Raw genomic sequence first — 24,993 nt, forward strand, 5'->3', positions numbered from 1 at the left:
CACACAATCAAGTGCCTTTGCATAGTCAATAAAACACAAGTAAACATCTTTCTGGTATTCTTTGCTTTCAGCCAAGATTCATCTGTCATCAGCAATGATATCCCTTGTTCTACATCCTCTTCTGAATTCAACCTGCACCTCTGGAAGTTCTCTGTCAATATACCGCTGCAATCATTTTTGAATTATCTTCAGTAAGATTTTACTTGTGTGTGATATTAATGATATTGTTTGATAATTTCCACATTCTGTGGGATCACCTTTCTTTGGAATGAGTACAAATAGGGATCTCTTCCAGTCAGTTGGCCAGGTAGCTGTCTTCCAAATCTCTTGGCATAACAGAATGAGTGCCTCCAGTAAGGCATCCGTTTGTTGAAACATCTCAATGGGTATTCTGTCAATTCCTGGAGCCTTGTTCTGCACCATTTCCTTCAGTGCAGCTCTGACTTCTTCCTTCAGTGCCATTGATTCTTGATCATATGCCACCTCCTGAAATGAATGAAGATCTACCTGTTCTTTTTGGTACAGTGACTGTGTATTCCCTCCATCTTCTTTTGATGCTTCCTGCATCATCCAATATTTTGCCCATAGAATCTTTCAATATTGCAACTCGAGGCTTAAATTTTTCCTCAGTTCTTTCAGCATGAGAAATGCCAAGCGTGTTCTTCCCTTTTGGTTTTCTAACTTCAAGTCTTTGCACATTTCATCATAGTAATTGGCTTTGTCTGCTCAAGCTGCTCTTTGAAATCTTCTCTTCAGCTCTTTTATCTTGTCATTTCTTCCATTGCTTTGGCTACTCTCTACTCCAGGGCAAGTTTCAGAGTCTCTTCTGTCATCCATTTTGGTCTTTTCTTCTTTTCTCATCTTTTTAATGACTGTTTGCTCTCTTCACAGATGATGTTCTCAGTGTCATCCCACAGGTCTTCTGGTTTTCAGTCATTATTGTTCAGTGCATCAAATCTATTCTTTAGATGATCTCTAAATTCAGGAGGGATATATTCACGATCATATTTTGGCTCTTGTGGCCTTGTTTTAATTGTCTTCAAGTTGAACTTGCATATAAACAGTTGATGGTCCATTCCACAATCAGTACCTGGCCTGGTTTTGGCTGAAGATATTGAGCTTTTCCCTCACCTCTTGCCACAGATGTAGTCAATCTGATTCCTGTGTATTCCATCTGGCGAAGTTCACATGTATAGCCACTGTTTGTGTTGTTGAAAAAAGGTATTGGCAATGAATAAGTCATTGGTCTTGCAAAATTCTATCATGAGATCTCCAGTATTATTTCTGTCACGAAGGCCAAATTTTCCAACTACTGGTGATTCTTCTTTGTGTCCAACTTTTGTATTCCAGTCACCAGTGATAATTAACACATCTTGATGGCATGTTGGGTCAATTTCAGACTGCAGAAGCTGATAAAAGTCTTCAATTTCCTCATCTTTGGCTTTGGTGGTTGGTGCATAAATTTGAATAACAGTCGTATTAACAAGTCTTCCTTGTAGACGTATGGATATTACCCTATCACTGACAGCACTGTACTTCAGGACAGATCTTGAAACATTCTGTGTGAAGATAAATGCCATGCCATTCCTCTTCAAATTGTGAGTCAAATAGTAGATCATATGGTTGTCTGATTCAAAACCAGTCCATTTCAGCTCACTAATGCCTATGATATCAATCTTTATGAGTTCCATTTCACTTTTGACAACTTCCAATTTTCCTAGATTCATACTTCGTACATTCCATGTTCTGATTATTAATGAGTGTTTGCAGCTATTTCTCCTCAGTTTGAGTTGTGCCACATCAACAAATGGAGGTCTTGAAAGCTTTACTTTATCAGTATCATTAAGGTTGGTACTACTCTGATGAAACAGCTCTCTCTCAGTCATTTTTTGAGAGCCTTTCAACCTAAGGGGCTTGTCCTCCTGCATTGTATCAGGCAATGTTTCCAGGCTATTCACAAAGTTGTCCAATAATGTATCCGACATTGTTTCTCTGCTATTCATAAGGTTTTCCCTAGCTAATTCTTTGAGAAGTGGATGGCCTCTTCCTTCTTCCTGGTCTATCTCAGTCTGCAAGCTGTGGTGAAACCTGTGCACCATGTGCAACCCCGCTGACATTTGAAACACCAGTGGCACAGCTTCAAGCCTCACAGCAACATGCCACCACAGTAGGACAAACCAACAGACAAGTTTGTGTCCCTTAGCTATTTGAAACCTCTCCACCCTCCTCTTTCCTGCCACTTTCCTACCACTTGGGGGTAGGGCCTGGGTCCCTCCCCTTACCAGGTCCATGCCACTGCTGCCTCGCTCTGTCCTGGTCCCCCTGGCTTTTCTCTCCTTTCCCCCGCTTTTCCATCACCTGGGATGGGGGAACTGGGTCCCTCTCCTTACCTGGATCCCTGCCACTGCTGCCTCACTCTGTCCTGGTTCCCCTGGCTTTTCTCTCCTTTCCCCCACTTTCCCCTCAAGTATACTAAAACTATAATTTATTATATACAAACAAGGGTCCTTTTCAGATGTAGACTCCAGTCTAAATTGAGGAGATGGAGTGGAATTCTATTTTATGCTAAGTCTCTATCTGTTAATATCAAACTCAGGCATTGAGTTGCATTTATACAAAACCAAAAAAAAAAAAAAAACCTCCCTGCTATCAAGTCAATTCCAACTCATAGTGACCCCCACTGGGTTTCCAAGGCTGTAAATCTTTACAGAAGCAGATTGCCTCATCTTCCTTCCATGGATTATTTGTTGGGTTCCAACCACCAACCTTTTGGTTAGCAGCCAAATGCCTTAACTACTACACCACCAGAGCTCCTTTCACATTTATGCAAAATACAATGTAATTCTAGAAAGTTGCATATGTTCTAGAAAGATGTATGTGAAAATTTATATGCCAATGAAAGCATAAAACAGTCTGCAGTTACAAATTATGGTTAATTCTGTTTCACATTTAGCACAGACAGAAGATTGATTATATGCAGATATACCCAAAAACCAAACTCACTGCCATTGAGTCGATTCCAACTCATAATGACCCTATATAACAGGGTAGGACTGCCCCATAGAATTTCCAAGCTATAAATCTTTATGGAAACAGACGGCCTCATCTTTCTACTGTGGAGCAGCTGGTGGATTTGAAACCCCTACTTTTTCTTAGCACCAGAATGCTTTAACCACTATGCCACTAGAGCCCTTTATGTTGATATTAAACTCACTGCCATCCAGTCAATTACAACTCATAGTGACCCTCCATCTCATTGGGTTGTCAAGGCTAAAAATCTTTACAAAAGCAGATCACCTCATCTTTCTTCTGCGGAGCAGTGGCAGGGTCAAATCACAGACTTTCTGGTTAGCAGCCAAACGCCTTAACCACTACACCACCAGAGCTCCTTTGTGTAGCTATAAGACAGTGGAAATATATAAATATTTTGTCTGGCTCTTAATTAAGAGACACATGTCAGAGGCAGCTTTGGGCATAGCATTGGCCTGGGGTCAATGGTGAGGAATCCCAGATACAGAGAACAAGAGTAAGGACAATGTTGAACATGACTCTGGGGGTACTTCTTGGCAGTTGTTTGTCTGTCAACTTGGTTAAAAGGCCTTTTGGAATCATGTGACAGTTGTCACAAATGAGCTGGAGTCCCAATTAGCCCTGACAACTGGAGACAGTACCACTCATTATTTATGAAATGTCCTGGCAGTATGTTGGCAAACTGAGGGTTTTGAAGTCCATTGACCAGTAAACATGCATCCTTGTTAGAGAGTATTTACATAGTAAAAGGTTGGTAAATTGCATTGCCTTTGCTTCTTTTTCCTTGCAGCCCCAGGACTGGTTTTTAATCACTCTTTGGATATGCTAATACCCCCAGAGGAGAATTAAAAACCCTATGTTTATTAGAACTTCTATCCAGCATTTGAAGGGAGCTCTGGTAGCGTAGTGCCTAAGGCACTTGACTGCTAACCAGAAGGCTGAGGGTTCAAACCCCCCAGCCACTTCTTGGAAGGAAGGTTGGGCAATCTACTTCCATAGTGTTGTTGTTGTTCTATGCCGTCGAGTTTCATAGCGACCCACTCCTTGGGTTTCCAAGGCCGTATCACTACGGAAGTAGATTGCCCAACCTTCCTTCCAAGAAGTGGCTGGGGGTTTGAACCACCAGCCTTCTGGTTAGCAGTCAAGTGCCTTAGGCACTATGCTACCAGAGCTCCTTCCTTAGTGATACCGCCTCAGAAACCCAAGTAGGGGTTGCTATGACTTGGGTCCAACTTGATGGCACATAACAACAACAACATCCAGTATTTGATCCAGTATTTGATGGTGTTGACCACTTTCTCTGTGAAGCTCTTCTCTCCCAGCTCCCACATCTGTTTCCATTTCCTGCCACTGCCACCCCCACCGCACCCCACCCCTCCTGACTCCCCATTTCTGTGAGTGCAGCCCATTGGCTACCCAGTCCTCATTTCTACCTCTGTAGTCCCTACCTTGTCTTCCCATCCCTCTTTCATCCCCACTGCCACCATTACTTGTTGTTTTATGCGAGTCGACAAGATGGATGCTGTGCTTCTAGGGAGAGGTCTCTAGAAGCATCCATCTTGTCATTCCCCTGTGAAACTGACAGACACAGGGTTGTCTGTTTACATTTAATGAAAATTTCTTACCCTGACATTCACAGCCCTCCCAGTTCATGGTCCTTCCCAGTTCCCCGAAATCTCTCCTGAACTGTTGTCGAAGGAACCTGGGTGGTGCAGTGGTTAAAGTGTTCAGCTGTTATCCAAAAGTTTGAACCCACCAGCTTCTTCATGGGAGAAAGGTGTAGCAGGCAGAGATTACAGCCTTGGAAACCATCTATAGGGCAATCCCACTCTGCCCTACAGAATCGGCTCAACAGCAGTGGGTTTGGGTTTTTTGGGTTTTTTTTTGTCATTGTTGTGGTTGTTTTTGGTATTGTTCCTTGGCCTAGACTCAGTGGTGACCTCCATATGACCCCATATGTCCAGAGCAGAGCCACTCCAGCGTTTTCAAAACTGTGATCTTTCCGAAGTAGATGGCCAGGCCTCTCCTCCAAGGTGCCTCTGGGTAGGTTTGAACTGCCAACCTTGCAGCTACTAGGGGAACACTTAACGATTTGCCCCACCCAAAGACTCTTCCCTGTGTTGTAAACCAAGCTATATTCATAGAACAAAACTCTTTCCTTTTTCTCTTTGCTCCTACTCTTTCATCTTCTCATATTTGTGGAAATTCTATCTCCAGGGCCCATTTTCAATTCTATTTCCATGAAATTTCTATTGATTTCCCCCTAACATAGGAGAAAGCTCCCTCCCAGAAACTCATAACTCCTTGTTTGTATTTGTGGTACTTCTGACTTATGTACACAAACATGTGCATTCATATCTGGCCAGTGTACACACATATGTACATGTATATGAACACAATTATACATATCCAAGCATACAGGGTAGATATGGGATTGTGTAATAATATTAGGAAAATTCCATTTTTTAATCATAAGGTTTATATTCAAGGGAAAAGAAGATATCAGAAGGTTGGAGTATAGGAGGGGACTTAGGTTTGTTGGGTGACAACTGTATCTAGGCACTATGCTAGATGCTACATATTTGTTAGCTCTTTTAATTCTTACACAAACTCTACAAATAAATACTATTATCTCAGTTTAACAAATTAGGAAATCAAGGCTCTGGGAGATATTGGACTTACCAAGGTTAATTAATGTACCTGAGGCTCAATTTCTCTCTCCAGGCATAAGGAAAATAGTATCTACCCTATGGATCTTATAAAGTTGTTGTGTCAATCAATTGCACCATATAAATGAAAGTGATATGCTGTTATTTTGTTTATTTGTTTTATCCCAACTGATTCCAAGTCTCTTTAAGATAGGGCCATTTTATCATTCCCCTTCACATGCCCACCATCTAGCATAATGCCAGGCACATAATAGGTAATCAGTGACAGCTTCTTGAATGCATCAGTCTATAAATGCCTGCAATACTTGCCCTCATACTTTGAACACATTGCATACCAATAAATATTTGTTAAACTTAAAGTAGAAGGCCATTTCATTTAAGAACTATGTGTTGGACTCTGTTAACCAAGTTCAAATACCATTACATTGAAAACATCTGTAAAACAAAAATATTTTCATGATCTAATAACACCCCACCTTTTAGAACAATAATTAATGCAAGAAAATTGTAATGTTACAAAATATTAATTTTCTTCTCAAATAATTTGAAGAGCCTCATGGGTATGTTGTGATAAGAGTTGACCAGTGGATATAACTTTTCATATAGAACTTCATCTTTCTTTAATTTATTAGATGATAGCCACCACTTAATTACCTTTCAGCCCACATATGTTGCAGGTAGAGGTAGTTAAGTATAACTGCAGTCAGTTCACTTGCATTTCTCCTATCATTGACATCTGCCTTGCAGAAATTTTCAGTTTAAAACAGGATGATTTCTTTTTTCAAAAACAAAAACAAAAAAATGTCTCATAATGGAAATCAAAATACTTTTCAGGTTTGCCTGAAACAAGTAATCAGGAATGTTATATAATATAATCAAAATGACATAATATAATTATGACATTTAATGTAAATGCTGAAATTTTGAACAGGTATTCATTTGCCATTCAAGTTTTATACTAAGACATTGGTGGTTTAATTTTTTTCAGACATTTCTATGACAACCCCATCCAGCTTGTTGGAAGATCAGCTTTTCAACATTTACCTGAACTAAGAACATTGTAAGTTTCTATTTCTCTTTCAGATCCATTTCCTCTTTCAGGGTTGTTGTAGAGACCCAGTGAATAGTATAGGTTGAAGTGTTTTGAAAATGACTGTAAAAATTATGCTTTCTAGAATCATCTCCCAATAATTCTCATGTACTCTTTTGGCTAGGACTTTGAATGGTGCCTCACAGATAACTGAATTTCCTGATCTGACTGGAACTGCCAGTCTGGAGAGTCTGTAAGTACTTGAGTGGGCTCTTGTCTTTTCCCAGAATGCATGCTTCCCTTACAACCTGCCCAGTCTTAACATCAGTGAATCAAAATATGTCACTGTGTGATACTAGACTAAAAGAATCACGTCTGTTTTGTGTTTCAACAGGACTTTAACTGGAGCACAGATCTCATCACTTCCCAAAACTGTCTGCAATCAGTTACCTAATCTCCAACTGCTGTGTGTATCAGTGAGACAATAATGTTGTATAAACAGGCAACTTCCATTTAAGGGTGAAATGGCAGGCATTATTTCAGTAATCCTTTAGAAAAGGAGAAAGTTCTTTCCTTACAGGTCTCCAGGAGGTCAAGCCTCCTTTTCCCCTTTGGGTCAGGGAAGTGGTTCTCTGACATGATCTTGGTAACCATGGCATGTACACCCTTTGTTTCCTAGTCCCAAACAGTCTCCCATTAGTGTTTTAACTGGCACATGTTTCCTTTCAGAAAATGGACATGAACAAGCCAAAATAACTTCATTTCTCACACTAAAGGCTTTGCATAGCAGAACAAAATAACATAATGGATCAACAACCCAATATGGATGCCAAAATAAAAAATTAAGTTATCAAACTCATTCAAACCGTGATAAAGACAACCAAACATTCTTCCAGCATAGTTGTGGGTGCTGTGTTCTAGTATTTCATCTAATGGTTAAACAGCTTGCATATGTTATTTCTATTGACTTGGCCTTTTTTTCCTGCCTTTCCCATATTTTGCTAAAAGTACTTTACAGGATTGGAAGAGCCTTGCCCTGACCTGACATTTAGGATCCTTAGTGTCTTGCCATAGAGGTGGTTCAATGGTAGAATTTTCACCTTCCTCACTCCTCAGAAGGAAGACTGGGCAATCTATTTCCATAGAGATACTGCCTCGGAAACCCAGGGAGGGGTTGCTATGAGTGGGGACTGACTCCACGGCAGTGCATTTGGTTTTTGCTGAAGGAGCGCTGGTGATGCAGTGCCCAAGGCATTTGACTGCTAACCAGAAGGTTTGTGGTTCAAACTCACCAGCAGCTCCACAGAAGGAAGATATGGCAATCTACTTCCATAAAGACCCCATGGGGGTCACTATGAGTAGGAATCAATCTGATGCAGTGATTTTGTGTTTTGATTTTTTTTTTTTTTTCTTTTTTGCCTCATGGGGAAAACCAGGTTCAATCCCCAGCCAATGTACACCATGCACAGCCACCATTCACCTGTCATTGGAGGCTTTTGTGTGATTATAATACTGAACAGGTTCCAGACTAAGGTAGACTAGGAAGAAAAGCCTGAAATTCACTTAGAAAATCAGCCAGTGAAAACCCTATGGATCACAACAGTCCAATTTGCCACTGATCGTGGGGATGGTACAGCACTGGGTAACATTTCATTCTGTTGTGCATGGGGTCATCAATGGCTAAGAGCCGACTCAATGGCAGCTAACAACAGCAATGAACAGTGTCTTGGATGGCTCTGTCCTCACCTGTAGAGACCTGTGGCAGTTGAATGCTTGTATTTCCACTACAAGATTTACCTAGTATCCAAACTAGCAATACCATAAATACTGGATGGAAGAATGGGAATGTCGTCCACAACCATTTTGCCTTACCCATTCATAATCAGACTTCAGAAGCTCAGTGAGGTGAAGATGCAATAACACTGCATGGCAGCCTTGGGGGAGCCCATGGGGAGCAATGGGGGACATAGAGCAAATTTCCTGTTCTTTACCCCACTTCACCTTATGAAGCAGAGATACAGGTAAGAAAACTGAAAATTAGGGAAGTTAGGTCCACTTGTCAAAGTTACGCTGTAAGAAAGTAGCAGAGTCCAAATTCATCTACAGTAATTTTCACTGAATAAGTGAGAAGTGTGTATATACTAGGTGATGGAAATCTTTAGGGCCATCTTAGAATTCCATCTACCACATCTAGAATAAGTATTAGTATCCATCCCTATTTTTTGAGGAAACTGACTCAGTAGCATGAATAGGATTTCAAATACTGTAACTAGTAAGTAGAGAGTCAGGATTTAAATTACATTTTTCTCCACCAGGTAACCCAGTGAACAGAAAACCACCAAGGTCCAGAGCTGCCTAAGTGGAGGCAGACTGGCAAAATAGTTCAGAGCAAAGGGAGCTTGTCTCCAGGTTCAAATCCAGTTTCCACTGTGTAACAGCACAATATTTTGAGGAAATTTTTTATCCCTTCTGGGGCTCAGTTTCTCCATAAAACAGAGATGTGGCCACTTCCTTCAGAGGATCATCCTGAGGATTAAAAGAAATATATGTCAAACACTTCAAACAGCACTTTGGACTCATCTCAGTCAATGTTAATGCTTATCATTTTTCTGATTTCCTTCACCCCATTATTCTTTCCTCAAATTATTCTGCTTACAGCATTGGAAACCCTGTAGGGCAGTTCTACTCTGTCCTGTAGGGTCTCCATGAGTCACAATCAACTTGATAGCAATGAGCTTTATACTAAGAGGTACATGGGGAGTAATTTGTCCCCTTGCAGCCTGTGAACATAGTGAGAGAAATTATCAACTTTGATAATGTCTTTTATTATATTCACTACTTTTCAAAAGCTGTTATTGTTGTTGTTATGTGCCATCGAATCATCTCCAACTCACAGCAACATTATGGACAACAGAACGAAACACTGCCCAGTCCTGTGCCAGCCTTATGATCCCTACTATACCTGAGCCCATCACTGCAGCCACCATGTCAGTCCATCTTGTTGAGGGCCTTCCCCTCTTTTGTTGACCCTCCACTTTACCAAGCATGACATCCTTCTCCAGATAATGGTTCCATCTGACAACATGATCAAAGTCTGGTCATTCTCACTTCCAAGGAGCATTCTGGCTGCACTTCTTCCAGGACAGATTTGTTAGTTCTTTTACCAGTCCATGGTACTTTCAGCATTCTTCGCCAACACCACAACTCAAAAACATCAACTCTTCTCTGTCTTTCTTATTCATTGTCCAGCTCTCACATGCATATAGGAGCTCTGGTAGCATGGTGCCTAAGGTACTTGACTGCTAACCAGAAGTCTGGCAGTTCAAACCCACCAGCCACTCCTTGGAAGGAAGATGGGGCAATCTAATTCTGTAGTGATATTGCCTTGGAAACCCAAGGAGGGGTCGCTGTGAATCAGGTCCGATTCAAGGGCACATAACAACAACACATACATATGAGATGACTGGAAATACCATGACTTGGGTTAGGTGCACCTTCATCTTCAAGGAGATATCTTTGCTCTTGAGCACTTGAAAGAGGTCTTCGTAACATATTTTCCCAGTGCAATATATCTTTTGATTTCCTGCCTGCTGCTTCCATTGGCATTGATTGTTGAACCAAGCAATATGAAGTCTTTGACAACTTCAATCTTTTCTCCATGCATTGTGATGCTGCTTATTGGTCCTGTTGTAAGGATTTTTGTTTTCTTTATATTGAGGTGTAATCCATACTGCAGACTGAAGTCTTTAATCTTCATCAGTAAGTGCTCCCAGTCATCCTCACTTTCAGCAAGCAAAATTGTATCGTCTACATATCTCAGGTTAATGAGATTTCCTGTAATCGTAATGCCACATTCTTCTTCATATAGTCCAGCTTCTCAGATTATTTGCTCAGCATACAGATTGAGTGAGTGTGGTGAAAGGATACAACCATGACACACTCCCTTTCTGATTTTAAACCATGCAGTATCGTTTTGTTCTGTTTTAACAACAGCCTCTTGGTCTATGTACAGGTTCCTCATGAGTACAGTTAAGTGCTCTGGAATCACCATTCTTCTCAGTGTTATCCACAATTTGTTATGATCCACACAATTGAATGCCTTTGCTTAGTCAATAAAATACAAGCAAACACCTTTCTGGTATTCTTTGCTTTCAGCCAAGATCCATCTGATATCAGCTATGATATCCCTCGCTCCACTTCCCCTTCTGAATCTAGCTTGCATTTCTGGAAGTTCTCTGTCAATATTCTGCTGCAACTGTTTTTGAATTATCTTCAGTAAGATTTTACTTGCATGTGATATCAATGATATTGTTCAATAAGTTCCATATTCTGTGGGATCACCTTTATTTGGAAAAGGTACAAATATGAATTTCTTCCAGTTGGCCAGGTAGCTGTCTTCCAAATCTCTTGGCATAGGCAAGTGAGTGCCTCAAGCACAGCATCCATTTGTTGAAACATCTCAATGGGTATTCCGTCAATTCCCAGAGCCTTATTTTTATTTATTTATTTATTTATTTTGCCAATTCCTTTAGTGCGATTTCAATTTCTTCAATACCACTGGTTCTTGATCATATGCCACCTCCTACCTCTTGAAATGGATGAGCATCTACTGATTATTTTGGTATAGTGATTCTGTGTATTCCTTCCATCTTCTTTTGATGTTTTCCTACATAATGCATTGCCCATTGACTCTTTCAATATTGCAATTCGAGGCTTAAGTTTTTTCCTCAGTTTTTTCAGCTTGAGAAATGCTGAGCATGTTTTTCCCTTTTGGTTTTCTAACTCCAGGTCTTTGCATATTTCATTATAATAATTGACTTTGTCTTCTCAAGCTGCTCTTTGAAATCTTCTGTTCAGCTCTTTTATCCTATCTATCCTTCCATTGTTTCCAAATTTTGCATTTGTGGTAGTTACATTTGTATGTCAACTCGGCTGGGCCTGGTTGAGTAGCTGGACAGCTGGTGATAATTATTCCCCATGATGAGACTAGCAATCAACTCCGTGGTGGGATCTACCACAAGCAGCTGAGTAGCTGCCTTTGGGATATGGTCTGCTTCCTGTATTTAAGGAGAAGCCTTGGGGATAGTCTCTAGTTTATGATACACTTGGACCCTATGTGTAGCCATGTCATTGTTCAACAGCCTGCCATGCTCTGCCAACCTGAGGAGTTACAATGGACTTGAATTAATGGTCTGCTGTGTGGTTTGGTAACATCAGGACTGTGCCTTTTTACTTGTCTATCTTGGGCTTGTCAGCCTCAGCAGCCAGCAGCTGTCTGAGTGAAGAAAAGCCTCTGGCTTCAGTGGGTCGGGAGCTGGAGGCAGAGCTGAAGCCCAAGGCTGAAAGGCTTTCACCCAGCCACTAGAGCTTGGCACTTTGAACTTGGACTTAGAGCCTCCAAATTGTAAGAATAAACTCCTGTTTGCTTAGATCATCCCATTTGTGGTATATTCTTGTCAGAGCTGCACTAGGTAACCAGAATAGCATTCCAATCACCAGTGATAATTAACACATCTTGATTGCATGTCTGGTCAATTTCAGACTGCAGAAGTTGGTAAAAATCTTCAATTTCCTCATCTTTGGCTTTGGTGGTTGGTGCATAAATTTGAATAGTAGTAGTATCACTGGTCTTTCTCATAGGCATACAGATATTATCCTATCAGTGACAACATTGCACTTCAGGATAACTCTTGATACATTCTTTGTGATGATGAATGACATGCCATTCTTCTTGAATTTGTCATTCCTGGCATAGTAGATCATATGATTGTCTGATTCAAAATGGCCAAAACCAGTTCATCTCAGCTCACTAATGCCTAGGACATCAGTCTTTATGCATTCCATTTCATTTCTGACAACTTCCAATTTCCCTAGATTCACACTTCGTACATTTCATGTTCCAATTATTAATGGATGTTTGCAACTGTTTCTTCTCATCTTGAGACATGCCACATCAGGAAATGAGGGTCCCAAAAGCTTTACTCTATCCACATCATTAAGGTTGGCTCTACTCTGAGGAGGCAGCTCTTTTTCAGTGGTATTTTGAATGCCTTCCAACCTGAGGGGTTCCTCTTCCACCGCTATATCGCACAATGTTTCAGGGCTATCGATAAAGTTTTCCAGTAATATATCAGACAGTGTTTCACTGCTATTCATAAGATTTTCACTGGCCAATTCTTTGAGAAGTGGATGGCCTCTTTCTTCTTCTGAGTCTGTCTTAGTCTGGAAGCTCTACTGAAACCTGTCCACTATGGGTAACCCTGTTGGCATTTAAAACACTGGTGGCATAGCCTCCAGGCTCACAGCAACACTCAAGCCGCCACAGTACAACAAATTGACAGACAAGTCTGTCTCCTATAGCTGTTCCAGGCTGCTCTGCTCATTTCCTGGTCTCCCTTGCCCTGCTTGCCTACTCGGCCTGCCTCCGGGGCACAAATAACCGCCTTCCACTGCTCCCAGGGCTGGTTTACTGGGGCCTGCCTCCAGGCACACAAGACCTCCACCTTCTGCTGCTCCCAGAGCTGGCTTACCTCACGGCCTCAAAAGTACACACCTTATTATTAGGGGCATGTGTGTGTGTGTGTGTGTGTGTGTAGGTATAGGTATGATTTTGCTTTGTTTTATTTTGTTTTTCGTCTTTCAACCCCCTAGTATAAACTATAAGTTTATGTTTTCAAACAGATTTATTTGAAGCATTTATATGTAGTACATTAGCTTTAAACCACAAACCAAACTCACTGCCACTGAGTCGTACCTCAACTCATAGCTACCCTCATTGGGTTTCTAGGGTGATAAATCTTTAAGGAATTAGATTGCCACATCTTCCTTCTGCATAGTGGTTGGTGGGTATGAACCACCAACCTTCTGGTTAGCAACCAAATGCCTTAGGCACTGCGCCAACCAGAGCTCCTTTAACTCTTTTCCTATGTAAATTCTATGTATTCAATAAATACAGGATAAAATCAGTTACAAGAATAAAACCATTTAAAAACCTCTTAAAAAATAATATGGATTTTTCAGTTGCATTGTGGTGATTTGAATTTAAGTATTAGAATCAGGTGTGAAACTTTGTTAGCTGATTAGCCAATAACTTTTCAAACATGAGACAAGACTTTTTTCTTTTTTATATATATATCTAGCTTACTTTATCTACCAGCTTCCTTTTTTTTTTTTTTTTAAAGGAGCTTTGGTGGCACAATGGTTAAGAGCTCCACTGTTAACAGAAAGGTTGACAGTTCAAACGCACCAACTGCTCCATGAAAAAAACATGTGGCAGTCTGTTTCCATAAAGATTTACAGCCTTAGAAACCCTATGAGACTGTCCTACTCTGCCCTATGGGTCACTATGAGTCAGAATCAACTCGACAGCAGTATGTTTGATTTTGGGTTTGGTTTTTCTTTTTTTAAACTTTCTGCAAATTACCATAGCTTGTTTTAGATTAGTTACATTATACTATAAATATGTCCATATGTTTTTGCTATTCTGTAATTTGTTGAGTTTTGGCTGAAGACTTTCTTAGATTTTCCCCCCCTTACAGTGATTGATTTCAAAGTTTGTGCTATGTTTTGAATTGTTGTTGGGTACTCTTTAGTTGATTAGAAAAGATGACTTCTCTTAGCTGTAGAGATGTAGCAGCTCTTAGAGACAGAGGCACCATTATTTAATTTAATTTGTACTCATTTCAGTAAGATAATAGCTAGAACGTTGTAGATCACCACTAACAAAATATAAATAAATTCATTAAGTAAATTATTTAAGTCAATTAAAGAAGTATAGCAGTTACACTTCAGTAAACATTTGAATCTATTGCTTAATCCAATAATGCCTGTAACTACCTGTTCCATGTCAGTGCTGGGGAAATATTTAGAAGCTGCCTTTGGGAGATATGTCATCTCAGAGAGAAAAGGAAAGCAAAGCATGTTTCCCTATGATTAATACATAACAGATTTTTCCCTCTGTATCTTCTGTTTTTCAGAGATCTGTCTTACAACCATCTAGAAGATTTACCCAGTTTTTCAGTCTGCCAAAAACTTCAAAAAATGTAAGTCTGTAAGAGTCTCTAAATCACTTGGCAAAACCAAGAGCCAAAACTCCCATTTTACAGGTGTCATTGTTTTGCTTACCTTATGGTTCACTGGGGACACATTTTATGCGTTCCCATTTACCCACACAAGGTGTGACTATGTAGGGTGATTGTAAAGTTGGGAAACATAGATGATACTATTTTATCATGCATTACACTGACTGTAATAGAGTAAAGCATTTATTATGTATTTGTTTCTCCCTACCCCCAACCTAGTGTAATAATGAATCACATTTGTTTGGGCTTTGGAATTTTTCTTCTTCTACATGTACAACCAAACTTACTTATCCAATGAGTGGTCTATTTTTGAATATGGGGGGCAGGGGGCTTAGTTGTATGTTAGTGTCTTTGTTTCATAATAGCCACCTTTAGAGGAGGTGACATATTTATCTCTAAGATGCTATTATGCACAAAACATTTTGGAATTTCTCTCTTAAAATTGCCTCCTCCACAAAACATCAGCCTCCTTGCATTATAATCATTTCTTGGATTTTCATCAAAACAGTATTAATCATCCATTCTTTCATGCTTGATTTTTCTCCAAATGTCTTTGAGCGATTAAGGGGGGAAAAAAATTGACACTCCTAAAGATTCTAAAAGAATCCAAGAAAGGTTAGAAGGCAGAGCCAGGAAAGGAGTCCTCGAAGTATTTTGAGTGATGATGGTGTCTTTGCAATATGGTTTTATATCCTCCCAAGGGAACTAACTGCTTTGGAAGAGAAGCAATACTCACTAAGTGTGTAAATTGTAATGTTGCTTTATAAACATAACAAAATTTTAAAAATCAGTCAGTTGATAGTCATAGCCCATGTGTTCCTTTGATTGAGGGCAGGTAGTCCCTCTTTAAAAGTTCTCTGAAGACTTTAATCCTTGAAGCCAGTAACATAGAAATGAATATTTGGAACCCTCTCATTTCAGTGACATCCGGCATAATGAAATCTATGAAATTAAAGTTGACTCTTTCCAGCAGTTGCTTAGCCTCCGAATTCTGTGAGTACCACTTCAAGTGCATTCCCCAACACTGAGCACTTTCCATGTCTTTTGGACTTTCCCCTAATATTTTCTTTTGACTGTTGTTTTGGTTGCCTAGTACCACTCTGACAGGAATATACCACAAATAGGATGGCTTGAACAAACAGGAGTTTATTCTCTTACAGTTTGGGAGGCTAGAAGTCTGAGCTCAAAGTGCCAGGCTCTAGGGGCTGAGTGAAAGTTCCTCAACCTGGGCTTCAGCTCTGCCTCTTGCGCCTGACCCACTGCAGCTGGAGGCATCTCTTCATTCAGGCAGCTGCTCAGTGCTGAGGCTGACAAACCCAGGGTCGACAAGTGAAAAGGCACAGTCTTGATATTACCAAACCACAATTGCAGGCTGTTGATTCAAATCCATTAAAAATCCCAACATTGACAGAGCATGGCAGGCTGATGAATGAAGACTCAGCTACATGCAGGACCCAAGCATGCCAAAAAGCTGGAGCCCTTCCTCAAATTTGCTTCTTATATACTGGAAGCAGACCACACCCTAAAGTAACTACCCAGCTGCTGCAGTAGATTCCACCATAGAATTAATTATCAGTCTCACCATAGGGAATAATTACATCCGGCTGCCCAGCCACTCAACCAGGCCCAGCCATCTTGACATACAACCATAACTACCACAACTGTATAATCATATTATTGAGCCTTCATGCATGTATTTGCTATGAAAAGATAAGTATTTTGCTCATGATAATTTCCAGGAATAAATTCCAAAGTAGTAAATTTACAGTTATGCTTTCCATCAGTTAGCAGACAGGAAAGTTTGACAAAGAAGAAAGAGGCCAAGCTACTAAATCACCTACAGAATGTGTTCTGTCTCCACCTGAAATTGGCAGGTATCATTTTGCGTACAACAATAGAATAACCAAACAATTCTTCCTGCCTGCTTTTCTTTCATGATTAAGCAATTTTTCAACATGTTTCTCAAAATGCTTAAGAAGATATTCCACTCCTAGGAATAGATTAAAAAAAAAAAAAAAAAACTGAAAGCAGAAACACAGATATACATACTAATGTTCATAGCAGCATTATTTGCAATAGCCAAAAGGTGAAAACAACCTAAATGCCCATCAACAGATGAATGAATAAACAAAATGTGGTACATGCTTTTATAAAAAAGAAATAAAGTCTTTATACATGCTAGAACATGCACAAACATCCTTGAAAACATGCTGAATGAAATAAATCAAACACAAAAAGGAAATGTATTGTATGTTCCCACTTACCATTAAATATCTAGATGAGATTAATGTATAGAAACTTGTGATGAATACTTCCTAGACCAAGGTGAAAGGAGAGCTGGGAGTGGAATATGTCCTTTGGACCAGGGGGCCCTGCACTGAAAATTTCCTAGACGCAGGGAAATAGTGATGCCAGGCCCACAGATGTTTAAAGGAGACAAAGACATTTCCTGGAACTGACAGAGATAAACTCTTCCCCTAGAGCTGTTGCTCTGAATTTAGACTTCTAACCGCTTAAACATGGAAATTATCAAAACATATCACTAATATCACACACAAGTAAAATCTTGCTGAAGATGATTCAAAAATGGTTACAGCTGTATGTTGACAGAGAACTTCCAGAAATGCAAGTTGGATTCAGAAGAGGATGTGGAACACGGGATGTCAATGCTGATGTCAGATGGATCTTGCCTCAAGGCAAAGAATATCAGAAAGATGTTTACTTGTATTTTATCGACTATGCAAAAGTATTTGGCTGTGTGGATCATAACAAATTATGGATAACATTGAGAAGAATAGGAATTCTAGAACATTTCATTGTATTCATGAGGAACCTGTACATAGACCAGAAGGCTGTCATTCAAACAGAACAAGGTGCATGGTTTAAAATCAGAAAGGGAGTATGTTATGGTTGTATCCTTTCACCATACTTATTCAATATGTATGCTGAGTAAATAATATGAGAAGCTGGACTATATGAAGAAGAACACAACATCAGAATTGGAGGACAACTCATTAACAACTTGTGATATGCAGGCAATACAACCTTGCTTGCTGAAAGTGAAGATGACTTGAACTTACTGATGAAGATTAAAGACTACAGTCTGCAGTATGGATTACACCTCAACATAAAGAAAATGAAAATCCTCACAACTGGACCAATAAGCAGCATTATGATAAATGGAGAAAAAATTGAAGTTGTCAAAAATTTCATATTAGTTGGTTCTACAATCAACACCAATGGAAGCAGCAGTCAAGAAATCAGACGATGTAATGCACTGGACAAATCTACTGCAAAAGAGCTTTTTAAAGTGCTAAAGAGCAAAGACATCTCTCTGAAGACAAAGGTTCAGCTAACCCAAGCCATGGTATTTTTAATAGCCTCATATGGATGTGAAAGCTTATGGTTGTTAGGTGCCATCAAGTCATCTCCAACTCATAGTGACTCTATGCAGAGCAGAACGAGACACTGCCCACTCCCATGCCAGCTCCACAATCCTTGCTATACTTGAGCCCATCACCACAGCCACTGTGTCAATCCATCTCGTTGAGGGTCTTCCCCTCATTCGTCGACCCTCCACCTTACCAAGCATGACATCCTTCTCCAGGGAATGGTCTCTTCTGACAACATGATCAAAGTAGGTGAGACGAAGTCTGGCCATTCTCTCTTCCAAGGAGCATCCTGGCTGCACTTCCTCCAGGACAGATCTGTTAGTTCTTTTAGCAGTCCGTGATATTTTCAGCATTCTTCACCAACACCACAACCCAAAAGCATCGACTCTTCTTCAGTCTTCCTTATTCATTGTCCAGCTCTCACATGCATATGAGGCAATTGAAAATACCATGGCTTGTGTCAGGCACACCTTAGTCCTCAAGGAGACATCTTTGCTCCTCAGCACTTGAAAGAGGTCCTTTGCAGCCAATTTGCCCAGGGCTACACATCATCTCATGTCCTGACTGCTGCTTCCATTGGCATTGATTGTAGAACCAAGCAATATGAAGAGTTTGACAGCTTCACTCTTTTCTCCATTTATCATAATACTTCTTACAGCTCTAGTTGTGAGGATTTTTATTTTCTTTATATTGAGATGTAATACATACTGCAGACTGTGTTCTTCAATCTTCATCAGTAAATGCTTCAAGTCATTCTCACTTTCAGCAAACAAAGTTGTGTTGTCAGCGTATCTCAGGTTATTAATGAGTCTTCCCCCAATCCTGATGCCACATTCTTCTTCATATAGACCAGCTTCTCGTATTATTTGCTCAGCATACAGACTGAATACATACGGTAAAGGATACAACCCTGACACACTCCCTTCTTGACTTTAAACCATGTAGCATCCTCTTATTCTGTTTAAACGACAGCCTCCTAGTCTATGTACAAGTTCCTCATGAGTACATGCAAGTGTCCTGGATTTTCCATTCTTCTCAATGTTACCCATAATTTGTTATGACTCACACAATCAAATGCTTTTGCATAGTCAATAAAATGCAAGTAAACATGTTTCTAGTATTCTTCGCTTTGAGGCAAAATCCATCTGACATCAGCAATGATATTCTGTGTTCCTCATCCTCTTCTGAATCCAGCTTGCATTTCTGGAAGCTCTCTGTCAATATACTGCTGCTACCATTTTTGAATTATCTTCAGTAAGATTTTACTTGCATGCAATATTAATGATATTGTTCGATGATTTCCACATTCTGTGGGATCATATTTCTTTGAAATGGGTACAAATACAGATCTCTTCCAGTCAGTTGGCCAGGTAGCTGCCTTCCATATCTCTTGGCATAGCCCAGTGAGTGCCTCCAGTGTGACAGCCATTGTTGAAACATCTCAATGGGTATTCCATCAATTCCTGGAGCCTTGTTTTCCATCAGTTCCTTCAATGCTGCTTCAACTTTTTCCTTCAGTACCATTTCTTCTTGATCATATACTACCTCCTGAAATGGATGAACATCAACCACTTCTTTTTGGTACAGTGACTGTGTATTCCCTCCATCTTCTTTTGATGTTTCCTGCATCATTCAATATTTTGCCTGTAGAATCTTTCAATATTGCAACCTGAGGCTTGAATTTTTACTTCAGTTCTTTCAGCTTGAGAAATGCCGAGCATGTTCTTCCCTTTTGGTTTTCTAATTCTAGGTCTTTGCACATTTCATTAATGACCTTTTGCTTTCTTCATGGATGATGTTCTTGATGTCATCCCACAAGTCCTCTGGTTTTTGGTCATTGGTGTTCAATGCATCAAATCTGTCTTTTAAATAGTCTCTAAATTCAGGAGGGATATATTCAAGGTCATATTTTGGCTCTCGTGGACTTGCTTTAATTGTCTTCAACTTCAAGTTGAACTTGCATATGAGCAGTTGATGGTCTGTTCCACAATCAGATTCTGGCCTGGTTTGGGCTGCAGATATTGAGCTTTTCCATCGCCTGTTGCCACCAATGTAGTCAATCTGATTCCTGTGTAGTCCATCTAGTGAAGTTCACATGTATAGCCACCATTTGTGTTGTTGAAAAAAGGTATTTGCAAGGAATAAGTCATTAGTCTTACAAAATTCTATCATGCAATATACAGCATTATTTCTGTAACCAAGGCCAAATTTGCCAACTACCAGTGATTCTTTTTGTTTCTCACTTTTGCATTCCAGTCACCAGTGATAATTAACACATCTTGATTGCATGTTTGATTAATTTCAGACTGCAGAAGTTGGTAAAAATCTCCAATTTCCTTTTCTTGGCTTTGGCGGTTGGTGCATAAATTTGAATAATAGTAGTATTAACTGGTTGTCGTTGTAGGCATATGGATATTATCCTATCACTGACAGCATTGTACTTCAGGATAGATCTTGAAACATCCTTTGTGATGATGAATTCCATGCCATTCCTCTTCAATTTGTCATTCCCAGCATAGTAGATTATATGGTTGTCTGATTCAAAATGGCCAAACTGGTCCATTTCAGCTCACTAATTCCTAGGATATCAATCTTTACACATTCCATTTCATTTTTGATGACTTCCAATTTTCCTAAATTCATACTTTGTACATGCCATGTCCCAATTATTAATGGATGCTTGCAGTTGTTTCTCCTCAATTTGAGTCATGCCATATCAGCAAATGGAGGTCCTGAAAGCTTTACTTTATCCATATCATTAAGGTTGCTTCAACTCTGATGAGACAGCTCTTTCCCAGTCATATTTTGAGTGTCTTCTGACCTAAGGGGCTTGTCTTCTGGCACTGTATTGGACACTGTTTCCGGGCTATTCATAAAGTTGTGCAGTAATGTACCAGACAGTGTTTCTCTGCTATTCATAAGGTTTTCTCTGGGCAATACTTTGAGAAGTGGATGGCCTCTTCCTTCTTCCCAGTCTATCTCAGTCTGGAAGCTTTGTTGCAACCTGGAAAGTATGACAAACTGACAGACAAGTTTGTCTCCCTTAGCTGTTTGAAACCTCTCTACCCTCCCCTTACCTGGATCCTGCCACCATCAGCCCTGGATTTCCCTCCTTCCTGCCTTTGGGTGGGGGTTGTCTCCCTCCCCTTACCTGGATCCTGTGAAAGCTGAACGATGAATAAGGAAGACTGAAGAGGAGTTGATGGTTTTGAGTTGTAGTGTTGGCAAAGGATACCAAAAATTCCATGGACTACCAGAAGAACTAGCAAATCTATTCCAGAGGAAGTACAACAAAAATGCTCCTTGGAAGCAAAAATGGCCAGATTTTGTCTCACCTACTTTGGTCATGTTGTCAGAGGGGACCATTCCCTGAAGAAGGATATCATTCTTGGTAAAGTGGAGGGTTGGTGAAAAAGGGGAAGGCCCTCAATGAGATGGATTGACACTGTGGCTGCAACAGTGTGCTTAGGTATAGCAAGGATCATGAGGCTGGCTTAGAACCAGGCAGTGTTTCATTTTGTTGTGCATATGGTGGTTATGAATCAGAGCTGACTTGATGACACGTAACAACAACCAACAACAGCCTTTTAGATTGTAAGAGAATCAATTTATTTGTTAAATCCTCCATTGATGGTATTTCTATTATAGCAGCACTAGAAAACTAAGGCAGAATTTGGTACCAGGAGTAGGGTACTTCTCTAAAAGATACTTAAAAAGTGGAAGTGGTTTTGGATGGGTAATGGGTAGAGGCTATAAGAGTTTTAAAGTGCCTAATATAAAAAGCCTACATTGCTTGAAGAGACTGTTGGTGGAATTATGGACATCAAGGGGAGTTGTAACATCAGAGATGACACAGATGGTGAGAAGCAACGGCAGAGAAATGACAGCAGCAGAACCAGGAAACAGGTGCCATAGGAGCCACCTCATAGAGCAAGTGAACTGAGTGCCTTCAGGTAGGAAATTTCTTGGCAGAATAGGGTGCCTCTGGGCATTTGTTGATGGAGCTAGGCTTGCCAGCCCACAGAGGGAGAAAGCTGAGTAGCTTCAGGCTGAGGTTTCTTGATGGAGTAGGGTGCCTTTGAGCACTTACTGGTAGAACTAAGAGCTTTGTAACACTTGCCCAAGTAGGGCAGAGTCTTGGCTGGCCCAGAAGTGTGAGGGGCCAAGGAGCTGAGAGGCCAAGGAATCAGGAAGCAGAAGCTGAAAAGACAAGGAGCACAGAGAACAGAGCTGCCTCAGTCTGAAAGGATAGGGCCACAACCTCTGGGATCTCAAAGGGTGGAATCATTGTCTGCTGGGTCTCAAAGGGTTGCCCATGGCCTCCTAGGTTTCAAAGAGACTGATATTCATCTACTCAGTTCCAGCGTGTGGAGGAGTCCCATGCATGAATGCCAAGAGGATGGAGCCAGAGCTGTTGCTCAAAGCTGAGGGTGTTGGGCTGCCATGCCCATGAGACAGAAGAACAGGGCCTACCAGGAGCAAGGAGGTGGGGATGTCACTCAGTTGGACTAGTAGAATGGGGTTGTCCAAAGCCAAGGGAGCAGAGTTGCTGTCCCAATGGGCCTAAGAGGTGGACCTGAAGCCCAGGGCTGAGGGGCCTCCACCCAGACCAGAGAGCCTGGCCAGTACCCAGACTCTGGATGGCAGGGCCATTGCCAAGATGGTCTCAGAGAACAGGGGATTATTTTCCCTTGAGAGCTAACATAAATTATTCTGCTAAGTTTTGGATTTGCTTGATTATCCCTTCTTTCTCTCCATTTTCTCCTATTTGTAATGGAAATATCTACCCTGTGCCTGTTCACCATTGTACTTTGGAAGCAGATAACCTGTATTCTAGATTTCACAGGTTCACAGATGAAGAGGAATTTTACCCCTGGAAGGAATTTGGACTTGGAATTGATTTAAGATTTTTGGGATGATAGGATGGGGTGAAAGTGTTTTGCACATGGCAAGGACAAGAATTTTGGGGGGAGGGGCAAAGGGTAGAATGTCAGGGATTGAATGTGTCCCCCCAAAATATATGTCAACTTAGCTAGCCCATGCTTCTCAATGGTTTGACGGTTATATAATTATATAATCATCCCCCTTGATGTGATCTGATATGATAAGCCAATCAGTTGTAAGAGGATTAGGGTAGGATATAATGCCCTCCTCAGTCACAGCCCTGATCCAATGTAAGGGGAGTTTTCCTTGGGTTGTGGCCTGCATCACCACAAGAAACAAAAGGAGAGAGAACAAGCAGAATGACCTCAGTACCACTAAGAAAGAATAGCTGGGAACAGAGTATGTCCTTTGGACCCAGGGTCTCTGGGCTGAGAACCTCCTAGACCCAGGGGAAGACTGATGCCAAAACACATGGAACTCTCCAAGGGACAATGAGCACAGCAATGTTGAAAGAAGACAAGTATGTTCCCCCAGAGCTGACACAGAGAGGAAAGCCTTCCTCTAGAGCAGTGGTCAAGAAGAGTGCATCTGGCACAAGAGCCAAGGTCTCAAAATAGGAAGGGAGAAAACTATGAGAACTCTTTCTCAAGGGGCTTACACTGGGAATCTAACAGACCAGCCAGAGTCCTGCAGATGCTACCTGAAAGGTCAGTCCCTGGGCACAGGACAGGGCAGGAGAGTGAAGAATTGTTCCTCTGGGGCTGCTGGGAGGATTCCAGTATGTGGGCTCATGAATTGCAAAGTAATTATAGTCCGTTGAATATATAAATTCTCTCATATTTACTTAAAGTCAGTCAAATTGCTTTAATGCCCCATGACAGGACATGGTCTACATTACAGATATTCCACTGTGTGAAGCTCACCAGGGGACCCATGTTTTACCTAAAACTACCAAAGATTCTTTGACTGATGGTACTACTTGTTCACCTCAGTGGATGCATATTTTATGAGTAGCTCAATAGAAGATACTTTCCTTGCTCTATTCCCCAAAGCCCCACCACCACTGCTAGCTTTCCCACCCCTCCCATGTCTTTTCTCTTCCCTTTGTTAGCTGGAATGTTCTTCTGTTCTGGGACCCATGAAAGGGACAAAATAAAAAGTCTTCTAATTTCCCCATTTAGGAACCCTTTCAAATGAGAATGTGACTGTTCTGTGAATACCATTTACCGAAGTTAATTCAAGGTCCCAACATCATAAATAAATGACTTATCTGTGCTTTAGAGATTTTGACTGTGATCACTTTAAATGTATTCAAATACCTGCATATTGAACTAGTTGCTGTCCAGTTGATTCTGACTCTTGGTGGCCTCATGTTTATCAAAATAGAACTGTGCTCCATTGGGTTTAAGTGGCTGATTTTTTCGGAAGCAGATTGCCAGGCCTTTCTCCTTCTGAGGCACCATAGGTGGACTTGAACCTCCAATCTTTCATTTAGTGGCCAAGCATAATAACCACTTGCATCATCTATTTGTTGGGCATTTTAAAAATGTAAATTATAAATTCATAGTTACTCTATTAAAATTTGAAAGTTCTTATTCTTGCTAAATTATAAAATTTCTTGCAGAAATATTGATTCCTACTATATTATTTACATGAATTATATTTGAGGGGAGAGGGCAAGTGAATTTTATTTGCTCATAAATTGTGGTTTTTCTTTGATAGCACAGGATTTTGTTTCTGACACATTGTTGTTGTTCTTGTTGTTGTTATGTGCCGTCGAGTCGGCCCCAACTCATAGCGACCCCTCTTTGGGTTGCCGAGGCAGTATCACTACGGAAGTAGATTGCCCCATCTTCCTTCCAAGGAGTGGCTGGTGGGTTTGAACCACCAGCCTTCTGGTTAGCAGT

The 24,993-nt window shown here is 40.6% G+C and overlaps 1 protein-coding gene across 1 annotated transcript in view; it reads left to right on the forward strand.

Moving 5' to 3' along the window:
* LGR5 (leucine rich repeat containing G protein-coupled receptor 5) overlaps positions 1–24,993 on the forward strand; it is a 184,130-nt gene that overhangs the window by 145,532 nt on the left and 13,605 nt on the right. Inside the window, exons 9-13 of the mRNA XM_007952455.2 lie at positions 6,688–6,759; positions 6,914–6,982; positions 7,124–7,195; positions 14,706–14,771; positions 15,732–15,803. Coding sequence (XP_007950646.1) covers positions 6,688–6,759; positions 6,914–6,982; positions 7,124–7,195; positions 14,706–14,771; positions 15,732–15,803 — 351 coding nt within the window. The remainder of the gene's footprint in view (positions 1–6,687; positions 6,760–6,913; positions 6,983–7,123; positions 7,196–14,705; positions 14,772–15,731; positions 15,804–24,993) is intronic.

The sequence above is a fragment of the Orycteropus afer genome, unplaced genomic scaffold (genome assembly GCF_000298275.1).
Source record: "Orycteropus afer afer isolate SDZICR_OR568_19922 unplaced genomic scaffold, OryAfe1.0 scaffold00339, whole genome shotgun sequence".
NCBI classification, from domain to species: Eukaryota; Metazoa; Chordata; class Mammalia; order Tubulidentata; family Orycteropodidae; genus Orycteropus; species Orycteropus afer.